The 18,711-nt window shown below is 39.6% G+C and overlaps 1 protein-coding gene across 3 annotated transcripts in view; it reads left to right on the top strand.

The window, feature by feature from the left end:
- DOCK4 (dedicator of cytokinesis 4) overlaps window positions 1-18,711 on the top strand; it is a 409,941-nt gene that overhangs the window by 344,737 nt on the left and 46,493 nt on the right. For 2 of the 3 annotated variants that reach the window (XM_038557373.1, XM_038557375.1), the window contains exons 31-36: window positions 3,853-4,001; window positions 5,750-5,835; window positions 10,553-10,579; window positions 10,724-10,819; window positions 11,695-11,755; window positions 15,925-16,018. In XM_038557373.1, coding sequence (XP_038413301.1) covers window positions 3,853-4,001; window positions 5,750-5,835; window positions 10,553-10,579; window positions 10,724-10,819; window positions 11,695-11,755; window positions 15,925-16,018 — 513 coding nt within the window. The remainder of the gene's footprint in view (window positions 1-3,852; window positions 4,002-5,749; window positions 5,836-10,552; window positions 10,580-10,723; window positions 10,820-11,694; window positions 11,756-15,924; window positions 16,019-18,711) is intronic. The other variant, XM_038557374.1, reaches the window with a different exon arrangement.

Below are 18,711 nucleotides of genomic sequence, written 5' to 3'. Positions count from 1 at the left end.
AAAGAGTATTCCTTTCAGTCTTTATGTTCTGTTAATTCTTTGTGTTGTTTTTCAAAGCCCTGTTGTGTCCATATTGCATTTGGCATTAATTTAACAAGATGTTTTCCGAAGAATTCTGCATTGGAATGCCATTGTGGTTGATTAAACTCTTCTCAGAACTCAGATGACAAATGTTAGAAGACATGGAGGGTTTCCTTTCCTAGATGAACATTGGCTTTGCCAATAACGTATAATTATTTCCACATAAATCTTTATTCAAGCCAGGATAGCTATGCACCTTGTGCATGACCTTTGGCTTGTTAAATAAAGCCAGCACCGTTAGTCTCCTTAAAGATGTCTTTGTATTCTTCATAAACTTTTCCCAACTCTTTGGTCTTTAAAACAAAAATATTTCTAGCTCTCTGGCTTTTATGTGAAATGATTTCTCAAAAATTTCCTCAGAAATCTAGAGGAAAATCTCTGGAGCATATTGATCCCCGTAACGCATTATGTCAGTACTCTTTAGAACACTGGAATTCCAGTAGGGCCTGCAGCATCTGGGAGCTTGTGAGAAATGCAAATTACCTGGCTCTAGCCTGGACCTGCTGAAACAGAATCACCAAGAGTGGGACACAACTGAGTCTTAACAGGCTCTCCAGGTGATTCTTGACGAAAGATTGAAAAGCACTGTTTTAGATACTCTCCCCTTTCTTTGTTTTCCCAGCCCTAAAGACTAGCTCTAGCTCAGTTCTAGCAGTCTGTTAGAAAAGTTTCATTATACTCAGCTACAAATTCCCAGCATGACATAGTTCCAAAGCAGGGTGAGTGTAAATTTTCACTTCGTTCCTTGGTTTTTCCTCTTGGTATTTCATCCTCTTCGTATTTCCCTAGAGTTGTGTTCTGACTTTTCTGACACTTCCACAGCGTAAGGTGAATTCTAAAGGTCACTGCCTTTGTACAATGACTAGAATTGGAAAATGTTCAGAAATGTGGAAGACTCTCTTCCAACGTATATTTTTACAAAATGATAAGAAAAATCAAGTATTCAGAGTACTATTTTAACACCCCTTATAGACCTTAAGTCAGCTTGTTACTTAGGAATATGAAAATATATCTATTATAATTTGGTTTATCTGTAAATATGTCACATTGAGTATTTTGAATGCTAAAGAAGAATTTATTCAGATAATTATAGATGTGCATTTCTTAACAGATCAGGCCAATAAATTCAGTTTATCACAGTTGATGAAGCACTGGCTATGTGCAACTTATTTGGAGGGATATAAGAAAAAATGGTCCATACCAGTACAGAGCTTAGTTTTTAAATCTCATATTTTAAACTTTTTGTTCAATTTGTGTGAATAAGAAAAATCTTGATAAAAACCAATCATCATGTTTTAGTAAAGCAAGTAGGATTTATGATTTCATAAATCAAGATCCTTAACAGTTTTTAGTAGATACCAAAAAACATTAACTTTTAAAAAATAAATTGCAAAGAGGAAATACTGAGAGTACTGAATATATATATGTATTTTTTGACACTTGAAACTACCCAGTTAGTCTAATACACAAACACAGATTTTACTGAACAATATTTTTTAATCAGATTTTGGTCATCGATGCTTACCTAGAAGTGTAGAAACTCTTGCATACGCTAGAAACAAGTTGTTTTTTCCCTTCTGTTGAGAGCAAGGACTAAAGGGTGCATATAATTTAGTCTGCTTTTAAGCACAAAGCTGTACGCTTTTCAAGTCTGATCATTATATCCCCCACATTTACCTTTGAGCAATGGATCGTATAGTAATTATGGGTTTAATTTTTTGAGAAACTGCCATACTGTATTCCAGAGTGATGCACCATTTTACATTCCTGTTCACAGTCCACAAGGGTTCCAGTGTCTCCACATCCTTGCCAACATTTGTTCTCTCTCTCTCTCTCTCTCTCTCTCTCTTTCTTTTTGAGAGCACAGATGTGAGCAGGCTGGGAGGCAAAAGTAGAGAGTGAGAGAGAATCTTAAGCAGGCTACACACCTAGCATGGAGCCTGATGTGGGGCTCTATCCCACAACCTTGAATTCATGACCTGAGCCAAAATCAAGAGTCAAATGCTTAACTGACTGAACCACCCATGAACCCCTTACCTTTCCTTTTTTGTTTGAAAATAGCCATGCTAATGGGTGTGAGGTGGTATTTCCTTGTAGATTTGATAAAGTAATTTTCTTTTGAAGAGTAAGGACCAAGTAGTGAAAAGTAAATACCTTTTCTGAAATGTGTTATTCCTCAGTCCAGTGGAAGGACTAAAACTGCAGTCAAGGGAATAGGGAAGACATAAAGTTTCCCCCAAAATATTGTACATTACTACTGACAAGAATAGTCTACTAAGAAAGAGGCTAGTCTTGACTACTGTGTCCCATCTTTGGCATTCATTGTGCTTCAAGGTTAAGTTTTTTCTTGCTATTTTTAGTTGAACCAACATTCTTACTAAATATAAAGTGGGCTCTTTTTTCTGCATTTGCAAACACAGTGTCTTGTAACTGCCGTAGAAAAATCAATACTTCCCTAACAGGCTGTTCTGCGCCCATAAATATAAAACTCCAGCAGCCCAAGTAGCAGATGCCCTAAATACTTCAAAACAAGACCATGTGGCTGACAATTAGAGCTGGGGAAAGTATACTAAATCTTCAGTTTAAAAAGAAATCATTTAAGTAGTTTATTTTGCTGTTGTCATACATAGCTCAGAATTTTGCTTTGCTGGGACGCCTGGGTGGCTCAGTGGTTGAGCATCTGCCTTTGGCTCAGGGCGTGATCCCAGAGTCCCGGGATTGAGTCCCACATCGGGCTTCCTGCATGGAGCCTGCTTCTCCCTCTGCCTATGTGTGTCTCTCATGAATAAATAAATAAAATCTTTTAAAAAATAATAACATGTGCATATTCAAGGACGAAGGTGCAGCATGATATGACATTTAAAAAAAGAATTTTGCTTTGCTGATCAGGAAGGGATTAAGTTTTCTATGGCGAGAGTCTCTTCAGGTTTACACAGTACTCATCTGCTAGATGAAATCGTCAGTGTCCATCCTACCCTCTACCTTCCTTTTCAAAGAAGTATCAGTACCATATATTGTGTACTTTGGTAATACCCCATTTTGAGGTCACTGTTATTAATTATACTGTAAACTTTTAGAAAATTGTTACATTCTTTTTTTTAGAGTACCATTTAGTTTTTTATTTAGGCTATGTGTTTATTATGTTTAAAAACATAAGAAAAATTATATGTTGCAGGGACCACTTTTTTTCATATATAAAAATTGACTGTACTCTTACCACCCAGACATAACCTTTGTGGTTAACATTAGGGGATATGATCTTCTTGACTATTATATATAGCTTTTTTTTTTTTTTAATGAAAGAGGTACCTGTCCATACTGTATTGTACCTTGCTTTTCAATTAATTATGTTGAAAAACTTTGCCTGATTATCCTTCTTAAGCCTCATTTTTAGTGACTACATAAAAATTTGAATGTTCGTGACTGTATAATAGTACATATATAACCAATTCTTGAAGATTTAACTTTTGGTGTAATGTCATTTTTAATTTGTGGTGTAATTTTTTTCCTGGTATCTTATAGCTTTTTTTTTTTTTTTAACTGTGAAAAGGTAAATCTATAGTTTTTCAATAAAAATGATGGAGAAACATTGATCAACATATGGAAATTTACTGTTTACATATCTGCTTGGGGAAATACTTTCTTGCCTGGAGAGACAACTATAATTGAATATACTGGTGGTAGTCATTTAAAATAAATTTAATAATATTAATTTTCTGAAATCCTGCTATGGTTAAATATACTGAAACTCAAATGTGTTATTCAATTTAGGAGAGCACAAGCTTCATTTTATCCCTGCCTTGATTGGCCCTTTCCTAGAAGTGACCCTGATACCCCAGCCAGATCTCCGGAATGTCATGATTCCTATTTTTCATGATATGATGGATTGGGAGCAGAGGCGGAGCGGCAATTTTAAACAGGTAGGTGGATGAGCTGCTCAGAGCAGTTGGGAGAGTTTCAGTTCTCCTTGAGCACCTCTGAGCTATGAGATTCAACTCTGAGTTGGGAAATGAGCACTGAGCCAGCTGTCAAGGGATTTAGATTCCAGCCCGGCCTGCCTTCTCCCATTCCTGTGGCCTTGATCACCTCTCCAGTCTTATGTCCCCCTAAGCCTCTGGGGAAGCCTTCAAATCCCTTTCAGCTGAAAAATTCTGTGATTTCCAAGGTCTCTGTTTAAAAGCCAGCAGAGACTTGATCTGTTCCCAGTTAGACACAACACAGAGGAATCAGAAGGTTAATGTTTCTTAACATCATGGACCTTTCAGTGGCCTGATCATTGCATTTGGTGAATGGCTTTGTTTTGAGCATTGGATGCCCAGTATGTTATATTGCTGTTTGCTTGAAGCATGGATAATTTAAACAGGAAAGCAGTGGAAATTCTTGCAAAGGAGATTCCAAGATGAGCCTATTATTTCTCAATGACATAGGTTCTGATAGCTCTGCTCCAGTTTTGGAAAGAACACATTTTGTTGTTGTTGTTGTTGTTGTTGTTGTTTTACAAAACCAGATCACATAAGAAATCAGCTGCCTTCACCACACCAGCTCACTCAAATTGAGGATAATAGCTTCTTTCTGTTCACACACTCACTGCAGTGACCTGTACACACTTACCTGTGTGAAGGATCTGCCCCCCCACTTCATGCTTCTCCAAATGAAGCCTTTCTCAAATTTTAAAAATGATTATAAACAGTATGAGCAAGCTGAACACAACACAGAGCCCTCCTACTGTCGGAAGCATGGCATTTCACCTGTATTAATATCTCATTTCAAGAAAGCTAATAAGTAAAAAAAAAAAAAACTAATAAGTAAATGGAAGGCTCTTTTAAAACCTTTCCTGGGTGTGGGGCACTCCTTCCTTTTGGTCTTCTTACCCTTAATAGAATTTGATTCAAAGGAAGAATTGAGCTTCGTCCTTTGACAAAGTCAAATATGCCTCCCAATCTGCACTTGTTTACCTCTCTCTGGCCGTGCGGGGGTGTCTCATTCCTGTCTCTGCTGCCTCCAATAGACAGATGAAGGGCTATTTCTGCTTTCCTGATATTCAAGGCCCAGAGGATTTACATTCTTGAAGATATAAATGTTTTGACTACAGTTTTTCAGGAAATATGTCCCTTCTCTCTCATGTAGCTTATTGCTGACTTAGAATATTTCTATGGATCTACCATCTGTACATGGATAAGGCAAGTTCTCAACTTGAGCAAAGATTTAGTGCAACCTCGAACTGTTTTGAGAAAGAAAATAGATACAAAACACATCAAAGATTTAAATTAACGTCTGTGGGTATGTTTCTTTGCTAACATTCTTACACATAAAGTGATTTTTTAAAAAAAATAAATAAGTAGGACTTGCCAGTTTTTATAGCTCTTAAAAAAAAATCCAAGTGTTTAAGCTGGGCTGCAAGCATTTGTGTTTGAGTCAACAAATAGATGTCTCTGGTGGCAGCAAATGGTACCCCTCCGGGAGTTTGAAGTCATGTTGCTCCATCTAAATTAGCCCCCTAGAATTCCGAGGGGCTGTCTGCTATTAACCACAGTTTATGATAATGTTGCTTTCATAAAATTCACTGTGGGTTTTTTTTTTCCCCTTGCAGATATAAATGCGTTTCGGTTTGCCTAGAGATCCCACTTGTAAAGGGGAAGAAAGGGAGTAACATTTGGGTATATTTCAGGTGGAAGCCAAGCTCATTGACAAACTGGATAGCCTGATGTCGGAAGGCAAAGGTGATGAAACATACCGCGAGCTCTTCAACAGTATGTGAGTAGCATGTGTATGTAAGTCAGTTCCATTCAGAGGATTTGGTGTCAGTGCTAAGCGACTGAGAGCTGCAAAGACAGCCTGGGTCTCACAGGAGTGCTTTGTCTTTGTGTAGTGTGAAATAAAAGATAATTGCCTAACTCTGGCGAATGGATCTTTTTATGTTGATGATTAGACACGTCTCCTTATTTTAATCTCTGATTAGGTCAGGTCACTTGTGTTATGTAACAAACCTCTCTCTTTTCAACCCAAAGAATTAAAACCGGGGCTGCAAGATCATGATTTTAAGTAGGGTTAAGAGTGGAGAGGAGTGGTGTGATTATCATGTTCGTGTGCAATGCTTTCCAAGGCAAGATGTCCTTGGCTGATTTGTTGGTGGGGAAACTAACCTAGCTGGCATCTGTTTTTCAGCGCTTGATTTGATTCATCAATACTGATTGCTCACTCAGCATTATCATTTACTGTCTACCTGTTTCTTATTAGAATATCACAGAAGCAAGTCATTTTTAGTAGTTTCTGTGATTTGGATTTAGATGGAGGACAGAATGACAACAGGGTGCTGGGAGGGAGCTTTGAGGTTGTCCTTATCAATAGAAGGTGATCACAGTCCAGGGTGAATTGCTTATACCAAATTTTCATGCACTGTGTGAGATGGCCAGTGAGGACATGTAAGAATGTTTTAGTACTTTAGGATTTAAAGTCTAACACTTGTTTTCTCTATGGTTTTCTGTGGATCTTAACCATTTTCAGTTCTAGGATATTGATAAGTGTGTTTCTTTTTGAAGGCAAGACTAGCTTATGATGCTTGGAAAATGTTTGCAAGTCTTTCAGAAATACAAAAATCATTCAGCAATATATTTTTCTATTACAGAATGTACCTTTCCATGTATTTATGCCTAAGTGTCATGTAAAACTATTAATGCTTTAGGATTGATAAGCCAAAAGCAAAGTTGTATACTTCGTGTTATGATTATTAATTTTAAAAAGTAGATACATTAGTATCCAGGTTTAGGAAGTATTATTAGTGATTGATAGATTTCAAGTTGCCTAATTCAGAATCATCCCTGAACCCTTTAAGAAATTTATATTCAAAGGAAAAGTCAAGAAAGGGTATACAGATTTCTTAGGATGGTGGTGGGTGATGATAAAATACATTCTTTGTACTGAATCCTGAACAAAACCATTTTCTTCTGATACTGTAATTAAACTGGAACTTTTAGTAATTATTCACCAAGCCCTTGTTCATTCTAGTGTACAAAGCGCCGGCGTTTCATGACAGCTGGAGTTTAGCAAGAACTCTGATTAAAACCTCATCCAGTGTAATAAATTGCCTTTGAAAACTGCTCTCATTTCAGTTACCAGTCCTTGGTTGGAACAAAGAAATAAAATGAGCAAGCACTCAGTGAAATGAATCTCTTGAGATTTGTGATTAATTATTTATAATAAACTCACAAGATTAATAAATACATCATTTTATAGTGCCTCTTATCTGCTTTAATAAAAGCCTATAGCTTGCAATTTGGATTGCTTGTGTATAAATGGGGCTTTGAAATAGAAGATGTACCTTGACATTAGAATCAAACCAATAATTAATGTATTAAGCCTCTATAGTTAAGACTGTTTTAAGGTGCCTGATTTCATTCAATGAAGATTATTTTTCTTTTGTGATTTTTAGCATATTATTAGAAATGTTACTATAAATATTTTTCTTTCATGCTTTTCTCATCAGCATATTGGGATTAAACAAAACCTAAAGTGATAATTAAATATCATTACTACCTGGGCTCAGAAAAGAAAGTGAAAATCTAACTATATTTCAGGAAACAATGAAATGCTTCTTTGGCAATAGAAGTCACCATGAATTAGTATAGGCACAGTGAGTCACCGCACACATTATGAATTAGGAACAAATGCCATTATGGTACAGATTCTCATTTGTTCTCTGTAATTCATATCTAAAACTTCTTCACATTTGTTCAGAAGCTGAAAGGAGCTCCCTGCTTCCTGAACATGTAGCAATTGCCCAAGTAGTCTCCTTAGAAGGAGACCTGAAATGTGTGCAGTAGTTTCCTTCCTAAGAGCTCACTCACCTCCCCCCCCCCCCCCATTATCTTCAGGGACCCAGAAAACATCTTTTGGAGATAAGTTGAGTCAGGATTTATTATTTTTGATAATGCTGAAATTGTAGATCATAGACACCAGAGTGATATCTCCCGAATAGAGTACCAGAATTAAATCCTGCCTCCCCTGACTCTACGTGATTTACTTATTTGGTTTTATTTATCAAGCACCTCCCTGTGTCAGGGATGAATTTTTCTTCTGGGACAGGGGACATTGCAGTGACTGTGCTGTCAGAGCACACAGTAGGGCACTTGCTGAAAGAGATACCATCCCTCTCATTTCTTTCTCGTGTGTTGCTCTAAGTAATTAAATAAGACTCCAAGTTATTGCAAAGCTATTTTTTTTAATTTTTTAAAGATTTTATTTATTCATGAGAGACACAGAGAGATATAGAGACACAGGCAGAGGGAGAAGCAGGCTCCTCATAAGGAGCCCGATGCGGGACTCGGTCCCGGGTCTCCAGGATCACGCCTTGGGCCAAAAGCAGACACTGAACTGCTGAGCCACCCAGGCGTCCCTCGAAGCTCTTTCTTTGGTGATCACACATTTAATTTTAGTTTGGAGACCAGCATTGGCTATGCAATACATATGTCTAACTCTTGTCTTTGGATTAAGAAGAGCATGGACAGACACGAGTGTTTCATGTAGGAGTGATGGCCTCAAGGCCATGGCACGATGGCGTAGAGAGAAGCCAACTTAGGTCAGATCCTACCTCCCCCTGTTAATATTCTTTCACAGCGTAAGAGCCCGTTGAGCATTATGTCATCCTACAGAACTGTGGTGTATGTATCCCTCTCTCCCATGTTACAGAAGCCCATTGCCTATCAACTTGGCAATCAGAAATCACCCTTCACTGTTACTGGATGCATTCCCTGTGTCCTCAGCCTGGGCCCATGGGCATGATTATAGACCAAATAAAAAAATACCCCGTCTCACCAAAGTTATCTCTAGAAAGACTCTTCTCTTCTTGCTGATAGGCTCCCCTTCTCAGTTAAATGGGGAGAACAAGCTTCCTGACAGAAAGAGCAGGCTGGCTGTGAAAGCAGATGACTTGGGTTCTGGACCTGTTCTTAGGGTCTGAGATTAGTCGAGGTTAAGGAGGCTCTGCACAGCTGTGCCCCTTCTTACAGGAGGGCTTCTCTAGCTCTGATTTCTTACTGCATCAGGAGCTGTGCAAATTAATGAAATTCATGCCCACAAAGGAAGTCTCCATATATTTTTAGAATCATTACTTAACTTGAGTTCTTTGTTTTTCAGCCCGTAAAGTATATGAGGTGTGGGCTGTCACTTGGGGAAATTTCTCCATCATCCTGCATTGCTTTGGCAGGCAGATTTGCATTTGAGTACTTGGTTCAATACCAGTTTGGCATTTAAGCTTGAAACAGGTGCTGTTCAGAGGTTTGTTTGTTTTTTTGTTTTGTTTTGTTTTTTAAAGAAAACACATTTAAACAAACTAAGGGGCCTTCCCTGGGGAATGATTAGCCAGGGCAGGCCCCATCGCTTCCTATACTTCTCCCTCCCCTGCTCCCTTTCTCCTCCCACTTAATCCATGGAAGCAAGTCAGAAGAAACCAGGAAAGGAATGATCAGAGATGCTTGGGCAACAGATGAGGAAACAAGACACAGGACATTGGAATGGCAACAGCAAGAAGTGGGGAGGGAAACTGAGAGCAGAGCCACAGGAAAGAAAGGAAGGAAAGAAGGAAGCTAGCTAGCTTTGGCAGAATGGCTTTTTTCTTTAATGTTTATTTTTCCTTTAAGCACAATATATGATTGACTTAGATTGTAGTCTTGAGAAATGCTTTCTCTCTCCGCTATTCCCCGAGACCGAGATGAAAGGGATGCAAGATTTTAAACAGAAAAGATCATTAAATGCGGAGGGGCAGGGAAGGATCCTCCCAGTGCCATGCCTGTGCTCTTACTTTTATCTTTCGGAGAAAGTTCAGTCCCTAAAGGCTTTGCCAACCGCAATCTTAATTTGCCAAGAGGCAGGAGTGAAAGTCAAACAGATCCTAATTATCCTGATTGTTGTGATTTTGTGTTTACGAAGTGCCTCTGCTCCAAGGGGCTTAAGATTAGGGGAGATGTAGGAGGAGAGATGTGGTTCGGTACTCGTCATCAATCTGCTGTAACAGCCACATAGACAATCCCCCGTGATTAATGACAAAATGAATGAAACTGTTGAGTGAGTGCACAGATAGTACAATATGTATTGAGTGGGCAAATGTGAAGGGAAGGGAAGAACGCCAAACGTCATACCGTCTGTACAAGGATTTTCCTCTAGCACTTGCATTGCAGTAAAATTGCCTGGATGAAGATGCATTCCACCGAGAGGTAGGAAAACATTTTTCTGCGAATAAAAGCAAGATCTTATTTCAAAGTAAACTTCGAGGTACTCCTGTTGTTGCTTTTCGTGGTGTTATTTGCTGTGGGTAGGCTCCAGCCTCTGTGAGTGTAAGAGAGAAGCCAGGGGGAAATGTCTTGGAGCCATGGGGGTGCTTGTATATTTTGTAAAAAATGATCATATGCATGTGTTCGTATTTTATGACTTGGATAATCTGAACATCAATTTGCTTTGTCAATGCTTCCTGGATTAGAATTCCACTATTTGGTCCCTATCCTAGGTAAGACATTGTTTGCAAATCGTGCTACTTGTGAGATGTTGCAGTGGTTGCTAAGGCATTTAAGGTACTGATGAAAGTAAAATGGTTGTCATGGTGACTGATAAAAATAAATGTTGAAAATGCCCTGGGTTCTTTCTTTTCCAGTCTACTAAAGAAAATTGAGCGGGAAACATGGAGGGAAAGTGGCGTTTCATTAATCGCCACCGTAACTCGTCTGATGGAGAGGTTGTTAGATTACAGGTAAGCAGAGTCCCCCCATCTCCCAGGTGTGATGTGCTCCAGCTAGAAAATCCCAAAGTTCAAACGCAGTCAACTTTCCGCTGGAGTTAATCACGCAAAGGATTGATAATCAGATCGCAGAACCTTGTGCAGTAGGATAATGCACTTGTAACTGGCTGGTTTTGAGTTTTTTGTTGATTTTTCCCCCCTTTTTCTCTCTTTGTTTTGGTTGACGGTTCTTTCAAAGTCTTAGAGTGAGTTGAGAAGGTTCTCAGAGTCCCAGTAGTAAAGGAATCCTTTTTGGTGTTTAGACTCAGCCAGTAGAACCAGTCGATCCGTGTGGGTTTTAAGGTGAGGACATTGTGACAGAAAATTGTACAGTCATGCTGCTTTCTTATGAAAGGGGGTGCTGTGTGGCGCGCACCACCGTTACCTTTCATAGATGGGATTTTTTTTTTTTTAATTTTTAAGTTATCTCAACTGTTAAAGCAGTTCATCCCATTTAAATGGGTGGTGTTTTTCTTTTAAGAATGAATCCCTCCTTCTCATTGTTGATGGCCAGGCTTCCAGCTATGTCTCACCCCTCTGGAAGAAGGTGTATAAGAACACATCTTCACTCTTCCTTCTCCCAGAGGGACCCCCCCCCCCATCTATTGACAGGGAGCGCAGTCCACATGCAAGTGAAGTGCGCCCCAGAAACGGGTGCTCAGGAATGTCTCACCTGAGATCATATAGCCTGGGGCAGCTCCTCTGGTCCCCAGAGCCTCTGTCTCTACTACTTGCAAATTGCCTCGGTCTCTAACAGTACTTCCCCACCTCCCCACCCCTGCCTTAAAATGAAGAAGCTGTCCCTAGGAAGGGAGTTCTGAGTTCTGACGATTGCTTTTTGTTTTTAGGGACTGCATGAAAATGGGAGAGGTAGATGGCAAAAAGATTGGCTGCACAGTTAGCCTTCTGGTTAGTAAACATATTCCCCTTTTCTTCCTTTTAGCCTAATGTTTGATTTTTCACAGAAATACTGTTTTGCTTGTTTTTAGTTTACAATGTGTTTTTTTTTTTTTTTATCTGGATGTTTCTTAGAAGAGCTTAAAAGTGTTTTCAAAAGAAGCTTCAGGTTGAATTAAATCCCAGAAAACTCTCAGCTGCGAACACTGTAGAATGCACCCACTGCATCCCCCGAGGCTCCGTGAGATCAGAGTGATGCCCCCTGTTCTCCTGTGGCACTGCTTCACCATCCCCGAGTCTTTGGTGGCTTTCCTAGGAAAAGGCACAGGGTCCCCGGGTAGAGATCTTTTTACCTCTGTGCAGACAGTTTCTTTCTTTCTGTCCCTCCTCTTTTTTTTTTCTGTCCCTCTTCTTATAGTCAGTCTACATTTTAATGAATACTCGTCATCTCTTCTTTTGTGAACAAATGACAGTTTCTGCTTAACGCACTAATTTTCGCTCTCTAGTTTGTTGGCAAACTAAGTGTCTGATACCACTATGGTTAAGTTTTGCATTATAACTTAGATAACCATATAATCGATCACCCAAACAGGACTTTTTTTTTTTTTTTAAGAGTAAAATTAAAAATGATGTCAGGAAAACAGGCTGCACCAGAATTTTCCTGGAAAACTGAACTGTATTGAAATGTCTCATGACTAATTATCAAATAGGATGGTTGATAGGATTCACTTCCCACCAAAGAGCTAAAGAATAACCATCCATAGAGACATTCTTGTTTTGTATATATATTTTTTAATATAGGGTGTACTGATGCTTTTGATGATTTCCCTTAGTCAGATTTGAAATACAGACTATGTGACTGCTTCCAGTTCTAAATTTGTGAGTACTTATGTTGCAGAAGAGATGCAACCTCACCAGCTATTCTAAGTGCCTGTACAGACAGTCTTATCTTGACCGTGGTTGTTGGGATCGCTCGCATGCCCCCCTCTTCTCTCTTGGCCGGCACCCTAGAAGTGTCCTTTGCCCCCCTCTCATTCTCTCTGATCCCAGCTCACTGGCTTTAGTCTTTTCAGCCCGTCTTGTTTATTCCCCTCAGAGCCCCTCTTCAAAGCACAGGACTTCTGCTTTCTCCTTACCAGTGTCCCTCACTTGCCTTCTCACTAAGCCGTGCTCCCCTCCGGGTACGTGCCCGTGTCCTTCTTAACCACACCTGCTGCTTGTTCCTCATTTCGAATTCAGGCACCACATCTCCACCTCCAATACTGGTCACTAAAAACTGTGCCCCAGAGTCCTCTCTCAGGCCACATCTTATGCGCTTTCTTCCATCATTTTTGTCATCAGACCCAACAGTGACATCAGGCCACCAGGCCAGACTCACGAGGCCAGCCCACTCACCTCCTCCCTGGGCTCTCATTTCTTTTCTTTTCTTTTTTTTTTTTTTTAAGATCTTATTCATGAGAAACACAGAGAGGAAAGAGAGAAAGGCCGAGACACAGGCAGAGGGAGAAGCAGGCTCCATGCAGGGAGCCCGACGTGGGACTCAATCCCGGGTCTCCAGGATCAGCCCCTGGGCTGAAGGCGGCGCTAAACCGCTGAGCCACCCGGGCTGCCCTGGGCTTTCATTTCTAACCTTGAGCGTAGTCATTACCACTTTTAAGTCTCCTGTGTGTGTTTCCCCAGTGTCCTGCCTGCCCTTGCCAGCCTTCTACCACATTCGAGATCCTCAGCCCGAGCTGCCTCTGTATCAGTGTTGGGAAGAAGAGCCAAAGTGCTCTGTAAACTCTGTTTTCTTAATCTGTCTCCTTAACCCCAGCTTTTCCCAGTGCCTGCCACAAAGTCTTAGAAATAACCTCAAAGGACAACCTTTACCTTTTTCCAGAACAATCGTCTTCTCTTGTCTCCATCTTCTCCCACAGTGCTTTCTGTGTGCAGGTAAACAGGTACGTGCAAGACTCTAGGCTCACTTCCTCAGTTGGTGTAACCAAAGAGATCATTTCCTCGGATGAAGGAATGAATGTTCTGCCCAAAATGTGTGTAGTCCCCCAGCAGGAATAAGCCAGACACCTAATAAAAATCAGTAGCCCCAGCAGGATTCACTTGACACAAAGAATTTATCCTGTTGGCTTTGCACTAAGAACAATCTTCACAGAAAATGTTAACATTGTGAGAGCTGTTCTAATTTCAAACTAGCACAAGAAGGCTTATTATCCAAGTGCCAGATACATAACTTTGAAGCTAATCTTTTTAGCTTCTAGTCCATATGGAAAGTTCTTGATATTTTCTGGTAGTAATATGGTTCTCTTCAGCTACTCACTTCCTCTTAGAGATTTTTCTTAACTCTTTGGAAAGACCACTTCCAGATAGTCTTCAGGAGAGCTCTGGCATCCTTCACAAGATTGAAGTTAAACTAGTGTTAAATCGGTAAAAAAATGCATAATGTTTGACATGACTAATACTAGGAAATGTAATTATTGTTTTGTTCTTTGTGTCACAAGTTTTGCCAGACATATGTGAAGAGTTCTCATCTGCTGACTGGAGAAATTTTTCCTCTTCTTCTTCTTTTTTTTTTTTTTTTTTTTTTTCAAGGAGAATCATTCATTTACAAAGTGATCACTTATTTTCTATAAAAAAAAAAAAAAAGCTGCTTCTTACCAGAAAGCTATTAGAGCAAATCATCCCTTAATAATATAAAAAGCCTGCTGGGGGGTTGTTAGACTCGTGTTTACGGTACAACAATTCTTGCTAATTAAAATGATTTTGGTTATAATAAGAGAGATGTGACTAGCACTATTTGCTTAGATATTTAAAGAATGCCAAGATCTATAGGTGATAAGAAGAAAAGAGGGAGGATAATGGTATAAATTGGAAGAAAAAAACTCTTACAATGCATTCAACTAAATGTCAGTGCCTCAAGGTTATAAGAGTTCTCATATTGAAGAATAGACACCTATTAGGTAGTGGACAGAAAGTACATTTGACAGAAAGTCCTCAGGCTTGAAGCCAAGAACAATTTAAGCAGCCACGTTGGCTAGTTTGGTTCATCACCAGAGCCCTGTCTAGCTAATCAGTTTCAAAGATTTTTAGAATTCCTGGTCTTTCTCCCTTAAAGAAAACCTGTCACTCCTTGAGGTCAACAGATTTATTCCCATATCACCACTCATTTTCCTTTCTTCCCCATACTGGCTAGATCAGTCAACAACAGTGATAGTAGTTTGGATGACTTGAGCAGGGATTTCATATTGTACAATGATCTGCTAACAAAAAATGCCCCATTTAGAACCTCATGGCATCTTGCTTTTTTGCCAGAACCTAACGTCATGTACATTTTTGTTCTATGTTTACTAAGTTCAGTGAGGGCTGAGGTACTTTGTACAATGTGGTGAAGGAGTACATGTGGGTGTGTATAGCTTACGCCTTTAAAAAGCCAATGTAATGTGTCCAGGTACGTCAGAGTTGAGTTGAATGTTCTCAAAACATTTTAGAGAAGTTTAATAAGATCCAGATATTTTTTTCTTTAAATAAACAAAAATATTTTCAGTAAGCATGCCCCTCTATAAATAGTTTGAAATCTCTTGTTAATAATCCCTTGGCTGGAAAAACTGAAACTCCAACACAAGAAACTCAGAATAGTGCCTTACCAGTAAAGAGCATTTTCATTTACCCTCTTTTACAGGATTCTTCAGAGGAAGAAAAAAATGCTTTTACCTTATTTTTATTTATCCTTACCCATAGATTTTAGAAACTTTTTTTTCTTTAGAGCAAAATATGTTTGAAACTTGAAATTAAGCTATCCTTTGACTATCAGTAGTCAGGCTTAATAAGCAGAGTAATGTGTTACATATTTTTAATATTTTTAGTTGAATAGGCAGTAAAAACTAACAAATAGTGTACAAAAGAAATGTGAGTCACTGGTAGTGACACTATCCAAGCATTACCAACTTATCCAGTAGTTGCTAGGTAATGTTTAACACAGACAGTATTGCATTAAAAGTATATCACTGGGTCTCTTTACTTAATTTTTAAAAAGACATTTATTAAAAAAAAAAGAAAAAAAAGACACTTATATGGAGGAATGCATCCATTCTCGTGGTTCCAGACATGGAACTTCTACAGAGTAAAAGGCAGCTGTTTGCAGGCCTGACTGTTGAGAAACGGTCCATACCTGTATTCTTTTTTTACAGAACTTCTATAAAACTGAACTGAACAAGGAAGAGATGTACATACGCTACATCCACAAACTCTATGATCTGCATCTCAAAGCCCAAAACTTTACAGGTAATTCTTTCTGTCTTTTGGCTCAGGCTGGGGAGAGTGGGCTGGACACTGGTTTATTAGACATGTCACTCCCTGGGTTTTTACATTTAGAGCTGAGGCCTCAAGCATTGCATTTGTACTTCCAAACTGAAATTTTTGCTTGGATCTATGTTTCTGAATACTCCATTTTAATGTATTGGCTTTGTCACTATACCACTTGGCATTGTTTTTTGAGAGGTTGCTTTTGCAATTACCAAATACATATCTAACTTTTCAGAGTCCACTTACAGTTGGTATTGTAGCACTTCAAATTAAATGCTATGTTGTCACTGTCCTATGTATTACATGTGCATGCATTGAAAACCCCATATTACTGTTTGTATTGCTCTTTCTTCATTCAGGAAAGTTCTCAGCTCCTCTTTGTTACCATTTTTATTCAACCTAAAGAACTTGTCTTCATATTTCTTTTAAAGTAGATCTAGGGATCCCTGGGTGGCGCAGCGGTTTGGCGCCTGCCTTTGGCCCAGGGCGCGATCCTGGAGACCCGGGATCGAATCCCACGTCGGGCTCCCGGTGCATGGAGCCTGCTTCTCCCTCTGCCTTTGTCTCTGCCTCTCTCTCTCTCTCTCTCTCTCTCTCTCTCTCTCTGTGACTATCATAAATAAATAAAAATTAAAAAAAAAATAAAGTAGATCTAGTGGTGAGGGGCACCTGGGTGGCTCAGTCAGTTCGGCAGCTGACTCTTGGTCTCCAGTCAGGTCATGATCTCAAAATTGTGAGTTCCAGCCCTGTGATGGGCTCTGTGCTCAGTGCAGAGCCTACTTTGGATTCTCTCTCCCTCCCTCCCCCCCCCCTCTCTTTCTCAAATAAATAAATAAAATCTTTAAAAACAAAACAAAAAAACTAGATCTAGTAGTGAAGAATTCTCTTTGTTTTGCTTCATCTGAGAATGTCTTCATTTTGCCTTTATCCCTGAAGGATACATTTGCTGGATATTGAATTCTAGGTGGATAGTTCTTTTGTTTGAGTACTTGAAAAATGTTGTTCTGCTGTCTTCTGGCCTCCATGGTTTCCAGTAAGACATCAGCATCATCTAAATTGTGTCCCTATGTTTAATGTCTAAGTTTCTCTGGTTGCTTTTAAGCCTTTATCTTTGGTTTCCAGCAGTTTGTTATGATGTACATGGGCATGGGCTTTCTTTAAGATTATCCTGTTTAGGTCATGGTGTCTCTTGAATTTACAGACTTATTTCCTTCACCAGATCTGGGAAGTTTTCAGGCATTATTTCCTCAAATGTGTTTTCTGTACCAGTCCTTGTCTTTTGGGACTCTGATGACATGAATGTTAGGCCTTTTGGTATTGTTCCATAAGTTCTTGAGGCTTTATTAATTTTTTCCCCAATGTTTCTTCTTTCTTTCTTGTTCAAATAGGATAATTTCTGCTGATCCATTTGCAAATCCACTGTCTCTTCTCTGCCATTTCCATTCAGCTACTGAGACCTTCCAGTGAAATTTTAATTTTTGTTACTTTATTACTCAGTTGTAAAATTTCCTTTCCACTTTTGGTTTTTTGTTTGTTTGTTTTGTTGTTGTTGTTTTGTGGGTTTTTTTGTAGCTTCCTTTTCTTTGCAGGGAGCTTATATCTTTCTATTTAAGAGCGTCCACTTTCGGGGCCCCTGGATGGCTCAGCCGTTGAGCGTCTGCCTTGGGCTCAGGTTGTGATCCTGGGATCCTGGGATCGAGTCCCATATTTGGCTCCCTGCAGGAAGCCTGCTTTTCCCTCTACCTATACTCTGCCTCTCTCTCTGTGTGTCTCATGAATAAATAAATTAAATCTTTAAATAAAAAAAGGAAAAGAAATCAGCAAATGCCAAAACCAAAATGAATGAGATGTTTGAATGACATCGCACACCAAATTTAAAAATTGCTTTCTCTATGTGCCTCCTCTCTGTGATCTTCCTCATTTTTCCTATCTCCCAAGGGCTCCTTTACCTAGCACTCTAGCTTAATCAAAGCCAAATTGGTCAAAGCCAAGGCTTGATCTCCCCCCCCTCCCCAAACACACACACACACACATTATGATGCACTCTATACAGCTGGTCTTCCTGGGAGCCAATCACTGAACAGAAGAAAAGCCCGTGGACGCCTCTGCTGCCATTGTGATTGTTCGCACTGTCCCCCCTCCCCCACAAGTTTGCTCTGTGTTCCTGGGACCCAGAAGAGGCTGGAAGGGTCAAAAGTACTCCACCCAGCCCAGGAAGTTCCTCTCACCAGAGGAGCTTTCCTTGGAGCCTTTTCTGTCCATTTCCATTTGTAGTTCCAGGAGACCAGGAAGGCTAAGCCAGGAGATGGGAAAGGCAAAAAAATAAAAACCGAGAAGTCACTACTTTTTTTTTTTTTTTTTTAAGATTTTATTTATTTATTCATGAGAGACACAGAGAAAGAGGCAAAGACATAGGCAGAGGGAGAAGCAGACTTCCTGTGGGGAGCCTGACACGGGACTCCATCCCAGGACCCCGTGCCAAGCCAAAGGCAGATGCTCAACCACTGAGCCACCCAGGCTCCCCGAGAACTCACTATTTTATGGTCATTCTTTGAGTATTGTTTTTCTTACTCTTCCTACCTTCTTTTTTTTTTACTTTTCAGAATCCTCCAAGAGTTGCCTTATATTTTCTGCCTAGGGTTTTTAGTTACAATCAGTGGGAAAGATAGGAT

Source organism: Canis lupus, chromosome 14, assembly GCF_011100685.1.
Source record: "Canis lupus familiaris isolate Mischka breed German Shepherd chromosome 14, alternate assembly UU_Cfam_GSD_1.0, whole genome shotgun sequence".
Lineage (NCBI taxonomy): Eukaryota > Metazoa > Chordata > Mammalia > Carnivora > Canidae > Canis > Canis lupus.
The sequence above is the reverse complement of the archived record's forward strand: the minus strand, read 5'-3'. Positions and strand labels throughout refer to the sequence as shown.